At 43.3% G+C, this 16,253-nt stretch overlaps 1 protein-coding gene across 1 annotated transcript in view; it reads left to right on the plus strand.

Annotated features, from left to right (window-relative positions):
- Window positions 1-16,253, plus strand: part of kmt2a (lysine (K)-specific methyltransferase 2A) — a 48,417-nt gene that overhangs the window by 21,968 nt on the left and 10,196 nt on the right. Inside the window, exons 12-26 of the mRNA XM_038283997.1 lie at window positions 769-882; window positions 1,015-1,199; window positions 1,314-1,490; window positions 2,262-2,372; window positions 2,583-2,656; window positions 5,688-5,890; window positions 5,977-6,074; window positions 6,156-6,293; window positions 6,366-6,524; window positions 7,950-8,061; window positions 8,156-8,234; window positions 8,350-8,510; window positions 9,521-9,667; window positions 9,756-12,261; window positions 13,273-15,843. Coding sequence (XP_038139925.1) covers window positions 769-882; window positions 1,015-1,199; window positions 1,314-1,490; window positions 2,262-2,372; window positions 2,583-2,656; window positions 5,688-5,890; window positions 5,977-6,074; window positions 6,156-6,293; window positions 6,366-6,524; window positions 7,950-8,061; window positions 8,156-8,234; window positions 8,350-8,510; window positions 9,521-9,667; window positions 9,756-12,261; window positions 13,273-15,843 — 6,835 coding nt within the window. The remainder of the gene's footprint in view (window positions 1-768; window positions 883-1,014; window positions 1,200-1,313; window positions 1,491-2,261; window positions 2,373-2,582; window positions 2,657-5,687; window positions 5,891-5,976; window positions 6,075-6,155; window positions 6,294-6,365; window positions 6,525-7,949; window positions 8,062-8,155; window positions 8,235-8,349; window positions 8,511-9,520; window positions 9,668-9,755; window positions 12,262-13,272; window positions 15,844-16,253) is intronic.

A 16,253-nucleotide genomic window follows, 5' to 3' on the forward strand; every position in this document is an offset into this window, starting at 1 on the left:
ATAAAGCTCAAAACTTGGTCAAACTGTTAACTCAGCATACATATAGAATGAATTCAAAACTGCTTCCATTTTAAATATATTAAAAAGGTAGATTTAACTCCAAGTCAAACTAATATCTGTTAAAAACTTTTGACTAAACTAGTGAAACTCAAATACTGTAAGATACTATGTATCCAAAGAAAAAGGAATGGAAAAAGGTGTAAAAATAAAAAAGTATAATAGAATGATGCAATGATATCCCAGTTCTCTGTGGCTTTTATGCTTGAGAATCAAAGTTTATTTTGTCTAGCTTGGAATGTGGTTAAATAAACCTTTAGATAATTTAGAGAAACCGGAATGTACTCAAATTACTTCACGATGCAAGTCAAAGAAGCTAAACAAAACATTTGTATGAGATTTTTTATTTTCCTCCCCTCATTTTCTGTGTGTAATCGACCTAATCCCTGCTCGCTTAACATCAGGCGTACTTGACTCTTTTGATTAACTGTATGTAAATGTACCACACCATCAGCCAACCAAATAACTTTCCTTTCAATCAAACCGTACATGTAAATACTGTATATACTGCGATGAGGGGGAAAACAACTACTCACAGCAATATCAAAATACTGCCCCTACAGTAGCGGAGATTACAAAAACCAAATAGTTTTATTTAGATTTAATTTGAAGGTTTTAATGCTGGGTTTGGGAAGGTGTAGGGAGCGCTCTAGATGGGATAAAAAAAATGCTGTTAAAACATATTTTAGCATCTTGTAATCTTTCCTCCAGGGAATCTCTGCCCACTGTGTGATAAGTGCTTTGATGACGATGACTGTGACAACAAGAAGATGGAGTGTAGTCGCTGCAAAAAATGGGTTCACACCAAATGTGAGAATCTTACAGGTAAGTAAAGGGAGATTTTTTATATTAATAAAGCAACATCAGTATCTGGATAGGCAATCCTGATTGGATGCTGATAGACTGTAAACCGAAGGAAAAAGGCTTTAATAATCAGGCATTTTCCCGCCCCCTCAGATGAAACCTTTGTGCTGCTGTCAAAGCTGCCTCAGAGTGTTTCTTACACTTGTATCAAATGCACTGAGCGCCACCCAGCCGAGTGGAGGACAGCGCTAGAAAGGGAGCTTCAGGGCTGCATCCGCAATGTGCTCAATGCACTGCTCAACTCGCGCACATCCACTCACCTGCTACGCTACAGACAGGTGAGACTCACCAAAAACGTGGACTTTGGACGAGTGAATCTGGATATATATTAAGAGAGCTGTAGAATGAGCTGTTTGAAATTTTTGGTGAATGTTGCTTTTATTATGCGACAGGCGGTAAAGCCTCCAGAGCTAAATCCAGAAACAGAGGAGAGTCTTCCATCCCGACGTTCCCCCGAGGGCCCAGATCCTCCCGTCCTTACAGAGGTTCCCCCGACACCTCCCAGTGACTCCCCTCCAGACCTGGAGTCTGTTGAGAAGAAGATGGATCAGGGCTGTTATAAATCTTTGGTAAGTTTTTCATCTCTGTATTTGATACACTGCGGATTTTGCAGGTTTTCCTACTTGCAAATCACGTAGAACTCTTTCCTTTTTATCATAGGTAATCCTCACCTGTAAGTGATGGAATCTAAAACTAAAATCAAGGAAACCCGAATTAAATGATTTTTTTTAAAGTAATTAATTAGTTGGAAAAAGAGACCTATATTTCCAACTTCAGATATCGGATGTTACCTGTAGGGCTTGATAAGGTTTGTTCACTGCTGCAGGGATTTTGGTCAGCTCCCTCACATAGATCTTTTCTAGATCTTTCAGGTTCTGTTAAAGATTTTCAATTGGGTTTAGCTCTGGAGACAAGCTAGACCACCCCAGGACCTCAGCTGTTAGCTTCAGGCCATGATCCATCATTAATACTTAATACTGAGTGAGATCTTCTAAAACATAGCCTCATCCAACCCTCCCTCAATATGGTGCAGTCATTCTGTCCTCTTTGCAGAATATAATCCCCTAAGAATTATTATTTTTTGCCTTTAAAAGCACATTTTGGGGATGATGATCCCCGTATCCGAATGCTTGATGGTTAAAAAGAAGAGAGAAGAGAGTTTTATAAAGTACTTCTGGGAAGATATCTACGAATAAGTAGTTACCTCCATCATCACTGGCCCAACCTTCAGATTAAAAGAAGATCACATTTTGATCTGCTCATTAGATCTTTGTGCGATCATCAGAGATGATTCACTTTACAGTCATACTGAGCTTGTGTTTTTATCCTCCGTCTCCCAGGTGGAGTTCAGTGATGACATTGTGAGAATCATTCAGTCGGCCATCAACAGCGATGGAGGCCAGCCTGAAAGCAGAAGAGCAAACTGTATGCTCAAATCGTTCTTTATTCGGGTAAGAATCCTAAACTAACTTAAGTTTGGCAGCACTGACACAGCCTCTGCAAATTTAAACTTAACTGACATTTAAAACAATTTCCCTCATGTTCTAAAAAGGGTCATCATTTAGTTGTCCAGCTTAAGTGTTGTGATCTCTGACGACGTTGGCCCCAGCAGATATGTCTGTACTGACATCTAAACTTCACTGAATGTTTTCCCCTTTCAGCAAATGGATCGAATCTTCCCATGGTTCAAAGTGAAAGAATCCAGGTTCTGGGAAAGGCAAAAAGTCTCTGCCAAGTGAGTTTCTATCCCAACTTAACAAACATAGTGATTAAACACTGTTTGGTATTTGTCCTGTCCTGCTAACTACTATATAAACTGTCATTTGTCTTCGAGGTTAAATAGGAACATGTCGTGCTAAGCTAAAACAGGAAGCACCGAAATTAAATCAGGGAAAACATTCTTTCATAATGAGACAAATGAAATCTTATACTAATAGGAATAAAGTCTGGAAATCTGTATTTTGAGCTAAGGCCCCTGGCATCCTATGCTTTCCGTCTCTGTGGTATTAACAAATGTGTGATGCGCTATAATTTGTTAAAGTTCTTCTCCAAGTTAGGTCTGTAATTACAGAGGCAGAAGGTTTGACAAGTAATACAGCTGGAATTTGAGCCCTTCAGTGTTTCGAAGAAGCTCTGCTCTGTAGTTATTAAAATAATGAGCAACATATGTTTTTGTTGTTTTCTTAAAGCTGAATCATCCTAATACTGGAGTGGTCCACTTTTATTACTTAAAGCTCATAGGGACTTTTGTAGCAACTCATAATTGTGCCATGTTGGGATATCCAATATTAATTTGTTTTTTTTTTAAACATTCCTCCTGACAGTTCTTAAATGTTTCATATATATCTTAGTTTAATATGTTTTGGACTCATGGTCCAATAAATATATAAAATTAGAATAAAACAATACAAGTAAAGAAGACAAAACAGAAAACACCAATTATTAATTAGATATGAGCGTAGGGGGAGACAGGAATGGGCATCATATCACTCTACGCGTGACGTCGGTAAGTGAGAACATAAAATTGAATTGCCAGTAGCATTTATCCTTCAGATAAAACTACATACATTTTCGTAAAACAACATGTAAGGTATTGACTCACAATAGTCAATCGTGGCCATTTCAAAAGTATCCACAATGCATCATTACAGGCCACCTGTTTCCTTTGCAGGCTGTTTTTTATTTATTTATATGTAGACCACAGGTAAGCAGTATACAGAGAGGTACAATATGCATTAGATAGTTCCACTTTTACTACATCAGTACATGCACCATATTTACCAGCAAGGGTATTAGCTTGAGCATACAACATTCTACATTGTCTACAGATATCATCATCGTCCGACAGATTTTCTATGATGATGTGCCGCAATAATAAACAAATGACCTTTTTTGTTGCTGTTCAGCTAGGATTTTTCTTGATTATTTTATTTACCCAGCCTTTCTTGCTCACCTACCCTTCCAGCCTGTCGGACTTTTAAGTTGTCAGCTTTCCTGCACCTTTTCATCTTCTCTGGTAGCCTGGGTGCCATTCCGAACTTAGTCCCGCCCAGGGGAGGGGAAGTTCGGTCTGGCTCTGCTCCATAGTAGCGCGAGTATTATCGCCCACTGTCAGGCGATCCAATCAAATTGTCAGGGCGGGCTTTATACGATGATGGACAGATGACCAACAGTAACGTTATCAACCACGTGACCAATGCGCGCTTGGGTGACAACAATAATGGCTGCCGCTGGAGAGTTTAGGTGAGTAGATTCTGCTTTTAGGTCTGTTCTAGAAGATATCGACAGCAAATTAATTTTAAAAGAGGAACAGAGAAACGCAATCAAGTCTCATCTTCTTATTCTAGGCGTGAAACTGCACGCTTTGATTTTTGTGGACAACAACTATGCCTCGCTTAACATACGTCACGCACTCCGTTGCTCTTATTGGTTGTAGGTCTGTCCAATTGAGTGCAGAGGCATTTTTTTTCCTGGTTCGTTCGAAACACGCCCCATAATCACAGCTCTATAGAGCAGTATCAGACTCATATTCTGACTAGAATTGAGTCGGACTACGTCAGGCTACTTCTCTGGCTCTTCTAAGGCATTTCTTTTGATGGCCTTTTATACTTTGTTTACTCGTTGGCTTCGACTGTTGATTTATGTATTATTTCAGCCGTGCTATACACTTTAGCAAGTATATCATGGGGCTGTTATTAGCTGGTATCGTTTCTTGATGTCTCCTTTGCTGGTCACCAAGGCTGGAAAGAAGTCAGCTTAGCAGAAACATGTCTAAAGAAACATTTTTCTCTAGTGTTATTTATATACAGATTTTAGCGTCATCAGGCTGCTGTTCTGTGGAAAAACAAAACGGTTACACTTAGTAAATGCAGCGATAGCTTAGAGCAGGGGTACCCAACCAGTTGATCGCGGTCTACCAGTTGATTGTGGGCGGAGTTTCAGTCGATCCCAAGAAGTTTTACAATGTAGACCTATTTATGGCTATGACAAAAAAAATGTTTTTAAAAAACACTATTCAAATAATTGATCACGAGTGGCCAATGTGTATTTTCATAATGATAAAATAAAAAGTATGCAGGGAACATTTTTTTATACATGCTGATTGCTGGGCATGGTTTGCCACGGTTGCTAGGTTGTTACCAGGGACTCTAAAGGAATCTGCAGAGATAATGACATCTATCACAACTGATGGGGCTACATCTATGGTTGGGCGCACTGCTGGATTCGTTGCTCTGTTCAAGCTGTCTGAAACCTTCCCTGATTTTTTTAGTTGATTTTTTTTAGCTACCACTGCATCATTCATCAACAACAGCTGTGCGGCAGTAGTTTAAATATGAAACATGTCATGGACGTTGGGATAAAAATCGCTTGCTCTGTTACATAGAGGTTACATAATGGCATCAATAATTTTCTTCCTTTTTAATCTGTTACGCCTAGATGGTCTTTTTTTTTTTTTTTTATACTTTTTAAGGCCTCTCCTTTTATTTTTGAAATGTTCTCCTTGTTGGGGCAATATATCCCCTTCATATGCAAACTTGTTTTCTATGTTCTGATTTGTCAGAGCTTTTAGCAGCAAGTTTGTTGAATCACTATCCAGCCTTCGTTTACTTAGAAGGCTCCTTCATACTTAAATATTTTTAACTAATTTTATATTCAAAGCTCATCTTTGCTCTTAGTTGGACATTTTAACTATTAAAGCTCCAGCTATACAGCACTGTAAGCATATGTGTCACACAAAGTTGTTTCTGTGTGGTCTTGTTCACCAGCAGCGGGCTTCTTCCCAACGCTGTCCTTCCTCCATCCCTGGACCACAACTACGCACAGTGGCAAGAGAGACAGGAGCTTAGCCGTGCCGTTCATCCCTTTTTCATGAAAAAGATCATCCCAGCTCCACAGCCCAAGAATTTAGGGGAACTCGATTTGCCAGCGTCACCTCCTCCACTACCTCCACCACCTAAACTTCTGAAAGGTAAGTCAAACAGCACGCTAAAGTATTCCAATGGGGCTGTTTTTTTTATTACATTCCTTCTGTTTTTGGCTTGATTTTCTCCTAAGACCATGAGGACACCCCTGAGCCGCCACCTCCTCCCTCAGGTCTCACTGATACCAGGCAGTGTGTTCTCTGCCTCCATTATGGAGATAAGAACACCAAAGTAAGTCGCGAATAATCTTAATGCTCCGTTCAACATCAAAAGGGCTGAGTCTTCACCTGCAGACGTTGCTTTCTGTTCTAGGACTGCGGCAGGCTGCTTTATATCGGTCAGAATGAGTGGGCTCACGTGAACTGCGCTCTTTGGTCTGTGGAGGTGTTTGAAGACGACGACGGCGCTTTAAAAAATGTTCACACGGCTGTTCACAGGGGAAGGCGAACGGTGAGACACTTTGCTCTTCGCTAATCGCTTGTATTCTGCAGACGTCAATAACTTGCTCTACTTTTTGTTCAGAACTGTGAGAGGTGTGAAAAGACCGGGGCCACTGTGGGCTGCTGCCTCACCTCCTGCACCAGTAACTACCACTTCATGTGTGCCCGCCAGAGCCACTGCGTTTTCCTGGAAGACAGGAAGGTCTACTGTCCAAAGCACAGGGATCTCAGTAAAGGAGAGGTATGGACTGTACCCTGGATAGTTACAGATATCCCTGAAAACCTTTGAACATTTTCTTACATTTAGGGATGAAACAGTTAATTGGAATCTGTGTATACAAAATGATAATAAAAGCTACATAAGTCTAAAAAAACTTTTTTGTTTGTCAATATGCTCTATCCAGAAATCCTCAAGTGGAAACATTTTAGTTTCACCTGGTCTAATTTAGTAAAAAATCTTCTTTAAGGAACCCTTTCTATCTGATTACTCATCAAAAAAATAATAATCGATAGATTAATCGAGTTGCAAAATAATCGTTAGTTGTAGCCCTACTTACATAACAACCTGAAAAATCAGTGTATTTTATCAAGATTTTAAGTGGTGGAGGAACACTAGGCGGCACATCGTTGTGAGCAGTGTTGGGATTAATGGCATTAGTTACTTTTCAGTAACATAGGAATCTAACTAAATACACTTAGCATCTTTGTAATGGCGTTAGGTCACAATTTAACACGGCGGGCTGCTACATCTCGATCAGCTAAAGCTACTTTTCATAAGAGCTCCTGTCTCTGCTGTGGGGAGAGGACACGTCATTGCAGAGCAGGATAGAGGAATATGTGACACCGACTCGCTGAGAGAAAGTATTGTGGGCGGCTGTTTGGGATGCAGTGATTGCTGAGAGAGGAGATGTGAGGCGATTCTGCAGATTTATTAATAATGTTCTTATACTGGAAGCTCTGACTGAAGGAAAAGACTAAACCCAGACCCTGGAATTCGTTCACTATGTCCTGGAACATACAGCTTTTTAATCTAATGAAGCGTCATACATTGTCTTAATGCAAACAACTAGCTGCCTTATGCTGCGTTCACACTTAACACGATTTGCATGTAAGCCTGCTGTTCGTGCGGTTCAAAGTGTAGGGCTGAAGCACATCAAGGAGCATTAAGAGGTTCCACAGGGCATTTCGAGAAGCTAGAGCAGTGCTTCATGAGCATTTAAGCATCTGATGTGCTTAAATGCTCACCTCAGGCATCAGCTGCTGATGCCTGAGGTCGAAAACATGAACTGTTGCCCCAACAACCAATCAGAGAGAGGCTTGCTATGTGTTAGTGTTGTTATGTTATGAGGGCACTGATGGAGGGGGCGGCAGGAAGTCAAATAAAACAGAACTCATTCATGTAACAATTAAAATCATGAAGGAACAGGAGCAAAAAGAAGTGTTACATGCTGCAGACTTGCAATGTGGACAAGCATCACAGACTAAATCACGTTTCTTGTGAACGCAGCATTAGTTCATCACTGGTCTTTACTTTAGTGTAACACTGAATCCACATATTCTGACTTAACTTGAGCTGTTAAGAGACCTTTCCAAAACACATGGAGCTGTAATTTAATTAAATGGTGTCCCTACATCTCACCTCTTCTTGTGTGTACTTTTTTCTAAGGTGGTGACAGGGTTTGAGGTGACCCGCAGGATCCTGGTTGACTTTGAAGGAATCAGTCTCAGGAGGAAGTGGCTGGCAGGGTTGGAGCCTGAAAATGTCCACATGATAATAGGTGACGAACAGCAGCTAAACATTGATTTTAAAAATTAAACATTAATGTCAACTCCAGAGTGTGTTTAACACTGACTCAAACATCATCACTGCAGGCTCCATGACGGTTGACTGTTTGGGAATACTGACTGAACTCTCAGACTGCAAACGTAAGCTCTTCCCAGTTGGATACCAGTAAGTGATTCTTTTTTTTCTTTTTTTTTTTATCTTTCAGCTCATTATTATCAGAGACGGACAGAAATGAACTGAAAAGAAAACTGATATTACCTCATTTATTATATTTCCTTAGGTGTTCAAGGGTATACTGGAGCACTCTAGATGCTCGAAAGCGTTGTGTGTACACCTGCAGGATATTAGTTTGTCACCCCCCAGTGGCAGAGTCTGAGATGAAGAGTGTGTTGGGTCCAGAGGAGAATCGCACAATTGCGCACAGCCCTCCTCCTATAACAGGTAAAAACGTACTTTATCTGTACAGGAATTCTGCGCATTCCAAACTGTTTTGATTAATTGTTAATGGCAAATATAAGCACAGTTAAATACCAAGTTAATACCAAGCCATTAACATGGTATTTAAAAATGTTTAAATTGCTTTCATTGCAACATGAACTGGTAGAAATTAAGGCTGAAACAATTAATTGGATTAATTGATTATTGAAATAATCCTCAACTAATTTAGTAATCAATTAATCATTACCTGGAGTATAGAGACTCTAAAACATGCCTTTAGCTGATAGAGTCATTATGCTTTATCCAGAAGTCCTCAAGTGGGAAAGTTTTATATGTACTTTATTTAATTCTGTAAAAAATCTTCTTTAAGGAACCTTTTTGGTGTCCGATTATTAATCAGTTAATCAAAAACAAAATAATCAACAGATTAATCGATTAGCAAAATAATCCTTGCTCTTCTTCCCTTGGTATCTTCAGATGCGTGGAAGTTTACAGTGTGTACGGTTCACACTTAGATTACTTGCTCTGATATCTTTTTTTTTTTTTTTTATAACATTCCTGATTGTTTTTGTGAGTGATGAGCTTAAAGAGCAAGTAGGCCTGTTTATATATCATAATGCAAGTTACCTACCACATGTGCTCAATGGAAGAAGACTTTCAACTTTATTATATTTTGCATTATATGAATGTGGGTAATCAAAAGCAATCATTAAGGGGCAGAGAGAGTCCCTGAGACTCCTAAGTGCAAAACTTACAGAACCTTTCCATTATTTCCATTTCCATATCAATGCCCATGACTTGAAGTTGGCATTTCCTTTTCTCCTACAATGTGTACATTCTGATCATTGCTGCACTTTATAAATGGTAATGCTCATTCACTGTTGAAAAACTGTATACATCGCAATTTTGGTTTGTATTCACTCTGTGTATACAAAATGACAAAAAAGTTTGTCTAAGTAAAGTTAATGCTAGTATTTGAATTTTTTGTGTTTTATTTATTTTTTCTTTCACAGATTTCCCTGATCCATTTGAGTCACCGAGACGCTCTGAAAACCTCTCTCCGGCTAATACCCCAAAGCTCAGGGTTTACACCAGAAACCGACATCCCAGCTACCCCCCATGTCAGCGCTCCATAGACCCCAAGCACGTGACTTCTCCAGGTACAAACATGCATATTGTGTTATGTTTGGAACATAGCTATAAATAGTTTGGAGAGTCTAATAATTCATTTCCTTTCTTTCATTTTAGAGAGAACTTCGCTGCCCCAAAGCCAGGCTGTTGGAGATTCACTGGAGAACCAGAGCGTTCGCCACATTGACTCCCGACGTCACAGCTCCCCTTCCCTTTCTCCTCCCCCCCACCAGCTGAGTAGACAGAGAGGTGTGACCACCCCACCGCAGACTTTGTCACGACCCCTCACCTCACCTCCTCCTCTCATTCCCTCCCCAGCCAGAGACCCAGAGAAATCCAAACACCTCATCAAAGACTCAAAGAAGAATCCAGTCCAAAGAGATGGGGATAGAGGTAGATCCTTTTCCACAGACGGAAACAGGCTGCAAGCAGCGAGAGAGCAAAGTCTGAGAGATGCAGACAAGGGAAGGACGACAAATCGAGACCAAGGACCCAAGGAGTTGCATAAAAGCAGATCGCCCAGAGAACTTTTGCCAAGAGACGTTGACAAGGGTGACATTTCAGCCAAAGAGTCAGAAAAGAGAAAAGTTTTAGGCACAGATTCGGGTCTGAAAGAATCTGAGGCTCCAAGACCACAAAGCAGAGACTCCTCAAGAGATTCTGAAAAGGGGAAACTTACAAATAGAGACTTGGGTAATAAAGAAACAGATAAGAGTAAGACATCTTTCAAAAACCCTAACTCCAAGGGTTCAGATAGATCTAAGTCTCTTAACAGAGATATGGGGCAAAGGAACTCTGAGAAACACAGACAGCACAGCAGGGAAACAGGAAAAGACCTGGGTCAAGGTAAAGATAGATCATCAGGCAGGGATTCTGACAAGGTTAGACCTTCCTCTAAGGACTCCAGCTATAAAGGTCAATCTAAGCGGACTGGCAGTGAGAGCAAGAGTCCAAAATTGGCTCCTGTGGGGTTAGGACAATCTTCTCCTCCGGTGGGAACTGCTGTTCTCTCAGGTCAGCAAAGGAGTGGAGGCACCAAACAGGTTGATAAGCAGACGAAGCATGGAAGCAAAGACCAAGATGGTCTAAGCTTGTTGCCTCGCCACCGGCCCGTTGCACCCTCCAACATCCTCCCATCAAAAGAAAAGCCCAGCTCAGGGAAGGAGGGTAGCAGCGCCACTGGAAATATCACACCGTCTTCACTCCACAAGGAATCTATCGCAGGAAAATCAGGCTCCCCACAGAAATCCAGTACACTGAAATCAAACGATTACTCTCCAGGTCCAGCAGGAAAGTCTCTGTTATCGTCACGGACATCGATGGAAGATGATGTTGGTAAACGGAGCTCGAACCTGACCTCTCCAGGTGCTGCTTCAGCTGCCAAAGACAAACACCCCAAAGTCAAATCAACAGGCAGCAGAGATGCATCCAAAGATCGAGACAGAGAAAAGACCCATCAGAACAGCAGCAACAAAAAAGCTCCACTTCTCAACAACAACGCCAAAACCACAGGCGGCTCCAACATGCACGCTACAAACTCCTGCTCTTACAACAGCAAAGTTCCAGCGCTTGGAAACAGCACCAAAGCCCAGGGGCAGCCTCAGGGGGAGAAGCAGCAGAACCACGGAGAGGGCAGGTTGTCTGCAAAGAGCAGAGAAAATTACCCTGTCGTAGAAAGGAAGTACAGCAGCACTCCAGAAAGCTTCCAGCAGATAAGTTTAGAGAGAGGTGAGGTGAGCTCCACTCAGCCTTACACCAAACAGATAACCAATCAGCTGTCGGCGACCTCCAGAGAAAAGAAGAAACCTGTTAAACTCTATTCTCACACTCCACTCAAGGCCGATTTAAAGACTGACCCCAATGGGAGGCAATCTTCCTGTCCCACAAGCACCTCTTCCACCAACTCCCCTGCTGGACAGGGGACCCATCGCTCTCCCCCCTCCACTCTGTTCTCCTCACCTTCTGCCAGCAGCAGCGACAGCTCTGAGTCTGACACCCAGACTCAGACAGAAGAAGATGTGATGTGTAAAAAACGTCCACGCCACAGGCTGAGAGACCAACACAGCCTACTCTCTCAGTGCACTGAGGAGGACGATGGGGAAGGCCCAGAGGACGACCATGACAGAGCCATGGAGGACAAGCACCATGAAGATGACAGCGATGGTTCAGGCTCAGCTAAGAGGCGTTACCCACGGCGCAGCGCTCGGGCACGTTCCAACATGTTCTTTGGACTCACTCCATTTTACGGCGTTCACTCGTACGGCGAGGAGGACATTCCTTTTTATGGCAGCGGCGACGGAGCAGGAGCTGTGGTTAAGAGAAGGACTGGCCGACGGAAGAAATCAGCTGAGGGGCAGGTGGATGGAGCAGATGATATGAGCACCTCATCTTCATCTGCAGACAGTGGAGAAGATGAGGATGGTGGAATGAAGAACAGGGGTAAAGACTCCTACTACTACAACTTCACTCGGACAATAATCAACCCCGGTCATGGCCTCCCGTCTATAGAGGGCTTGGACGACTGTTTGGGAAGAGGATCCCAACTTCAGCGCTTTTTGAAAGATGAGGAACAGCAACAGCAAAGGGCTCAGGAGAAAACGGAAGAGGACATGCTGAGTACTCTGTTAGTAAACTTTTTTTGTAAATGTTCATTTAGTTTTTCATGTTTTTAATAGAGAAGCACCAATCATGATAGTTTTAATGTTGAAACCAATTATAACTGATTCTGATTTGTCTTTACACTTTTAGCCCCAGGGGGAACCTTTTAAGAAACCTTGTCATAGTTACTCAACATCAACAGTGATAACTGATGCATTAATGACAAAGGGTATAGAAATGTATCATATCAGATTTAACAGTATAATCTAGGCTACGAGCCAGCACAAACCTTTTAAAATGTGCAAAACACAGCTAAAGTTATACCCAGATAAAATAAAAGATGTAAAACGTAAATACACAGCACAGTAGCAACCTATGAACAAGAGTTGTCTCTACAGCCACAACCCAGCATCAAACCAGCACAAAATACACACCAAATAAGAGCAGAGACTCTTTAAAATCGAGTCATGTCCTTCACTTTCCTCTTAACCAAAGCATTGCAGTGATACAAGCTAATAAATGGCAACAGATGAAACTGCTTCGCCATATTCTAGTTCAAAAACATCTCTTACCTCTTCATTAAAAAACAAACAAAAAGAAACATAATTTTACTCTCTGGATAATATCCTAAACTTTATTTAAGTTGGATGTGAGCAAGGAGGTCTGATAAGACAACTACTATGAGTTGGATATTGATGAAATTCATTATAAAAAGAAAAAGATTATTTCACAAACGCTAAAAGCTCAGAAGGATAAAACCAGTCAACTTCCTTGTATTCCATTTAACCTTCCTGTTATCTTCTAAAAGTCTGGCTCTCTTTTTCTCAATGACCAAACTGTCTAGACAAGCCATTCAAAATCCTGATTTCTATTTAATAACATTTTTCAGTGATTTTGTGATTTGAGGAAATATTACAAGTCTCCAACTGGCCAATCACCAGTCAGGACTTGCAATCCAAAAATTGTCTGATCTTTCTCTGTGGTGTTTTTTTTACTTGTTATATGGCTCTCATGTTATGTTTCTTGTACCTATCAGGACCTTGGGCAAACAGCAAATCGGTCAGCTTGACGGCGTTGATGATGGTTCTGAGAGCGACACGAGTGTCTGCACTACCAGCACCACCACCACAACAGCTACCACCTCCTCCACACCGACGAAAAATACCCCCAAGAGGAGAGGCAGAGAAAGACACGTCGACAAAACTGACCACCATGAATCGAGCAAAGAGGCTGAAAACAGCAGTGGCGGATCAGGGAGCACACGAGAAAGCAGAAAGAACCAGAAGGAAAACTGTCTTCCCCTTAGTGGTGGCGTCAAAGCCCAACCACAGAACCAGGGTCAGGATCCGCTTGAGGCCCAGCTCTCCCTCAGCACAGACCTGCTCAAATCTGACTCTGACAACAACAACAGCGATGAATGTGGTAACATTTTGCCTTCAGATATCATGGAGTTTGTATTAAACACGCCATCCATGTCGCTGCCAACTCTGGGTCAACAATCCGAGCCGTCGTCCTCTGAGCTGCTGCTGGACGAGTCCTATGACCTAAATAGGCGCAAGGACATTCTGTTTGATGATTTCTCTCAACCGCTGCCTAGCGCAGAAAGCGGAGGGGTGGTGGAGGCCAGTGTTAACAGCTCCATATCAGTTGAAGAACCATATCTTCCTCTAGAGCTACCCTCAGACCTCTCAGTTCTGACGACGCGCAGCCCGTCTGTCAGCTCCAGCCAGAATCATTCAGCAAGTGGCCTCATCTCGAATACCTCAGACAGCACCATGCTTGGTTTGAACTCTGACGCAGAAAATATCAGCGGTGAAAAGAACGGTGATAAGAAAGTTCCGGGTCCCAGTGTGTCACCGTCCGACAATAAGCATGACGGACCTGCTTTGGGAAACAGAGAGGCGCAGGCTGCAGAGGGCCAAATGACTTCAGACCAGTTTATTTCCAGCCCTGCTATTGGTCAGGGGGTTGAAACGTCTGCTAGCCAGGATGCAAGCAGAAGTTCTGTCTCTTCTGGTTTGCCAAGTTCTCCCTCTTTGCCTCTTCAGGGTCAGAAATACCTAGCCACAGCTGCTGCAGGCAGTCCCAGTCCAGTCCCTGGTCCAGGACCTTCCCAGGCTCAGGTTTCCAGCCCAGCAGTAATCAAACCAGGCCCTGATAAGCTCATTGTGGTCAATCAGCAGTTCCAGCCACTCTACCTGGTTCAGACGGTGCCAAACGGCGTCACCCAGAAAATCAGTGCAGCAGGAGTGATGGAAGCTACCTCGTCTGCCGTGCTGAGCCCCATGACGATCACCAGAGGCTTAAATAGTGGCTTATCTCCTGCCCAGCCAATTTTCCCAGCTGGTGGAAAAGTCCTGGGCACCATACCTCACCCCTCTCAGATTCACACTTTCCCCGGATCCACACAGGCAGGCTTCCAGACGGGAATACCCAGCACTACCTCAGGACTGCTCATCGGTCTGCCCTCTCAGCCGTCAGACCAATCCCCTATTTTGGTCTCAGAGGCTGGTCGACCTCATGAGCTCGGTCCCAACGTCGCCATAGTCTCCAGTCATTCCTCCCTGACTTCCTCCCCTCCTGTCCTTGCGTCCTCTCATGGCAAGAAGAGGCCCATCTCTCGTCTGCCAAGAAAAAACAAGAAACCAGCTCGCTGCCGCAGCCAGCCGGCTCTGGCTCCGTCTGAAGTGGGCCCTCCTAATATGACTCTGATCAACCTGTCTTCCCAGCAGATCACTGCCAGCATCCCTGGACAAGCTGGCAGCCTGGTTGAGCTAAGCACCATCTCTACATCTCACCGCAAAGTCCCAAATATCATCAAGAGGCCAAAGTCCGGTGGCGTCATGTACTTGGATCCCACTGCTCTCATACAGCAGAGAATTCCAGGTCCTGCTCAGACCGGCATCCTTAGCCACGATTCCTCCACTCACATCCTACCTTGCTCAGTCGCTGGTCTCAGTCCCAGCCAGTCGGTGTTGAATGTGGTCTCCGTCCCACCTAGCGGCTCTGCTGGGCTTATTGCACCAGGCTCGGTGTCTTTCTCCACCCCTGTACTCAGCTTTAAAGCAAATCCACATGGTTTGGGACTGTCGGATCAGCCCATGGTCCTTCAGCCAGCGGGGGGAGCTCCTCTCGTGTCGCAACTCGCCTCCCCTGTCCAGACCTCTATTGCCAGCAGCATCTGTGTCCTACCGACAAGTATGGCTGTCAACCAGCACGGAGAAACAGAAGGTGGTAACGTCCAGCTGCAGCATCAGTCTCAACCTGTGAGCAGAGCGCAGAGCACGGATTCCAGTCAGAACCTTAACAGCCCATCACCTCATGTGAGCCCCAACAAGGGACATGTTGTTGGAGTTTTCACACAGAAACAGTCCTCTTTGCATTCCCAGAGTAACAGAACAAATCCTGCTCCCAAAGCGTCTGACCAGAAACCAACAAACACAACAACAGCAGCTTCAGACACAGCTTCAGGTGCGGATAAAAGCAAAAAGAAAGTAAAGAGGGGCAGACAGAGTCCAGACATCAGCAGTGGGAAGAAGCTCAAGGCCTCGCAGGCAAATGAATGTCACAGCAACCCTGGGAAACAGCTGCCATCTTCAAACCCAAGGTGAGCCATTCCTCATTGTCATCTTATTTACAATGCCTTGATCTTTGTCACATGTGGTAGACTAAAGGCCAGTTTATGCTTCTGAGGCATAGCCCCACGACATTTTTAAAAACCAAGGAAGAACTACAGTGGACAAATATGACAAAAGGTTAATCGGTCTTTTTGCCAACTCCATTAACAGAACCTGTTCCTCTTCCATGTCTAGCAACTCTAGATGCATCTCTGTGACCGTGATATCTTGCAGACACACTATTGTTGTTTTGGAAGATAAACCGGTGCCACCGAAGTTCTCGTGACCATCCGCCGAAGTTGTCGCGAGTTCTCAAATAGGCTCCCCCTTGCGCTTTGGCAGGAAACTGCTGTGTGTCCCTAGAAATTCCATATCGACGGTGCTGAAGCATACCAGCTAA

The sequence above is a fragment of the Cyprinodon tularosa genome, unplaced genomic scaffold, assembly GCF_016077235.1.
Source record: "Cyprinodon tularosa strain WSP-4 unplaced genomic scaffold, ASM1607723v1 ctg198, whole genome shotgun sequence".
NCBI classification, from domain to species: domain Eukaryota; kingdom Metazoa; phylum Chordata; class Actinopteri; order Cyprinodontiformes; family Cyprinodontidae; genus Cyprinodon; species Cyprinodon tularosa.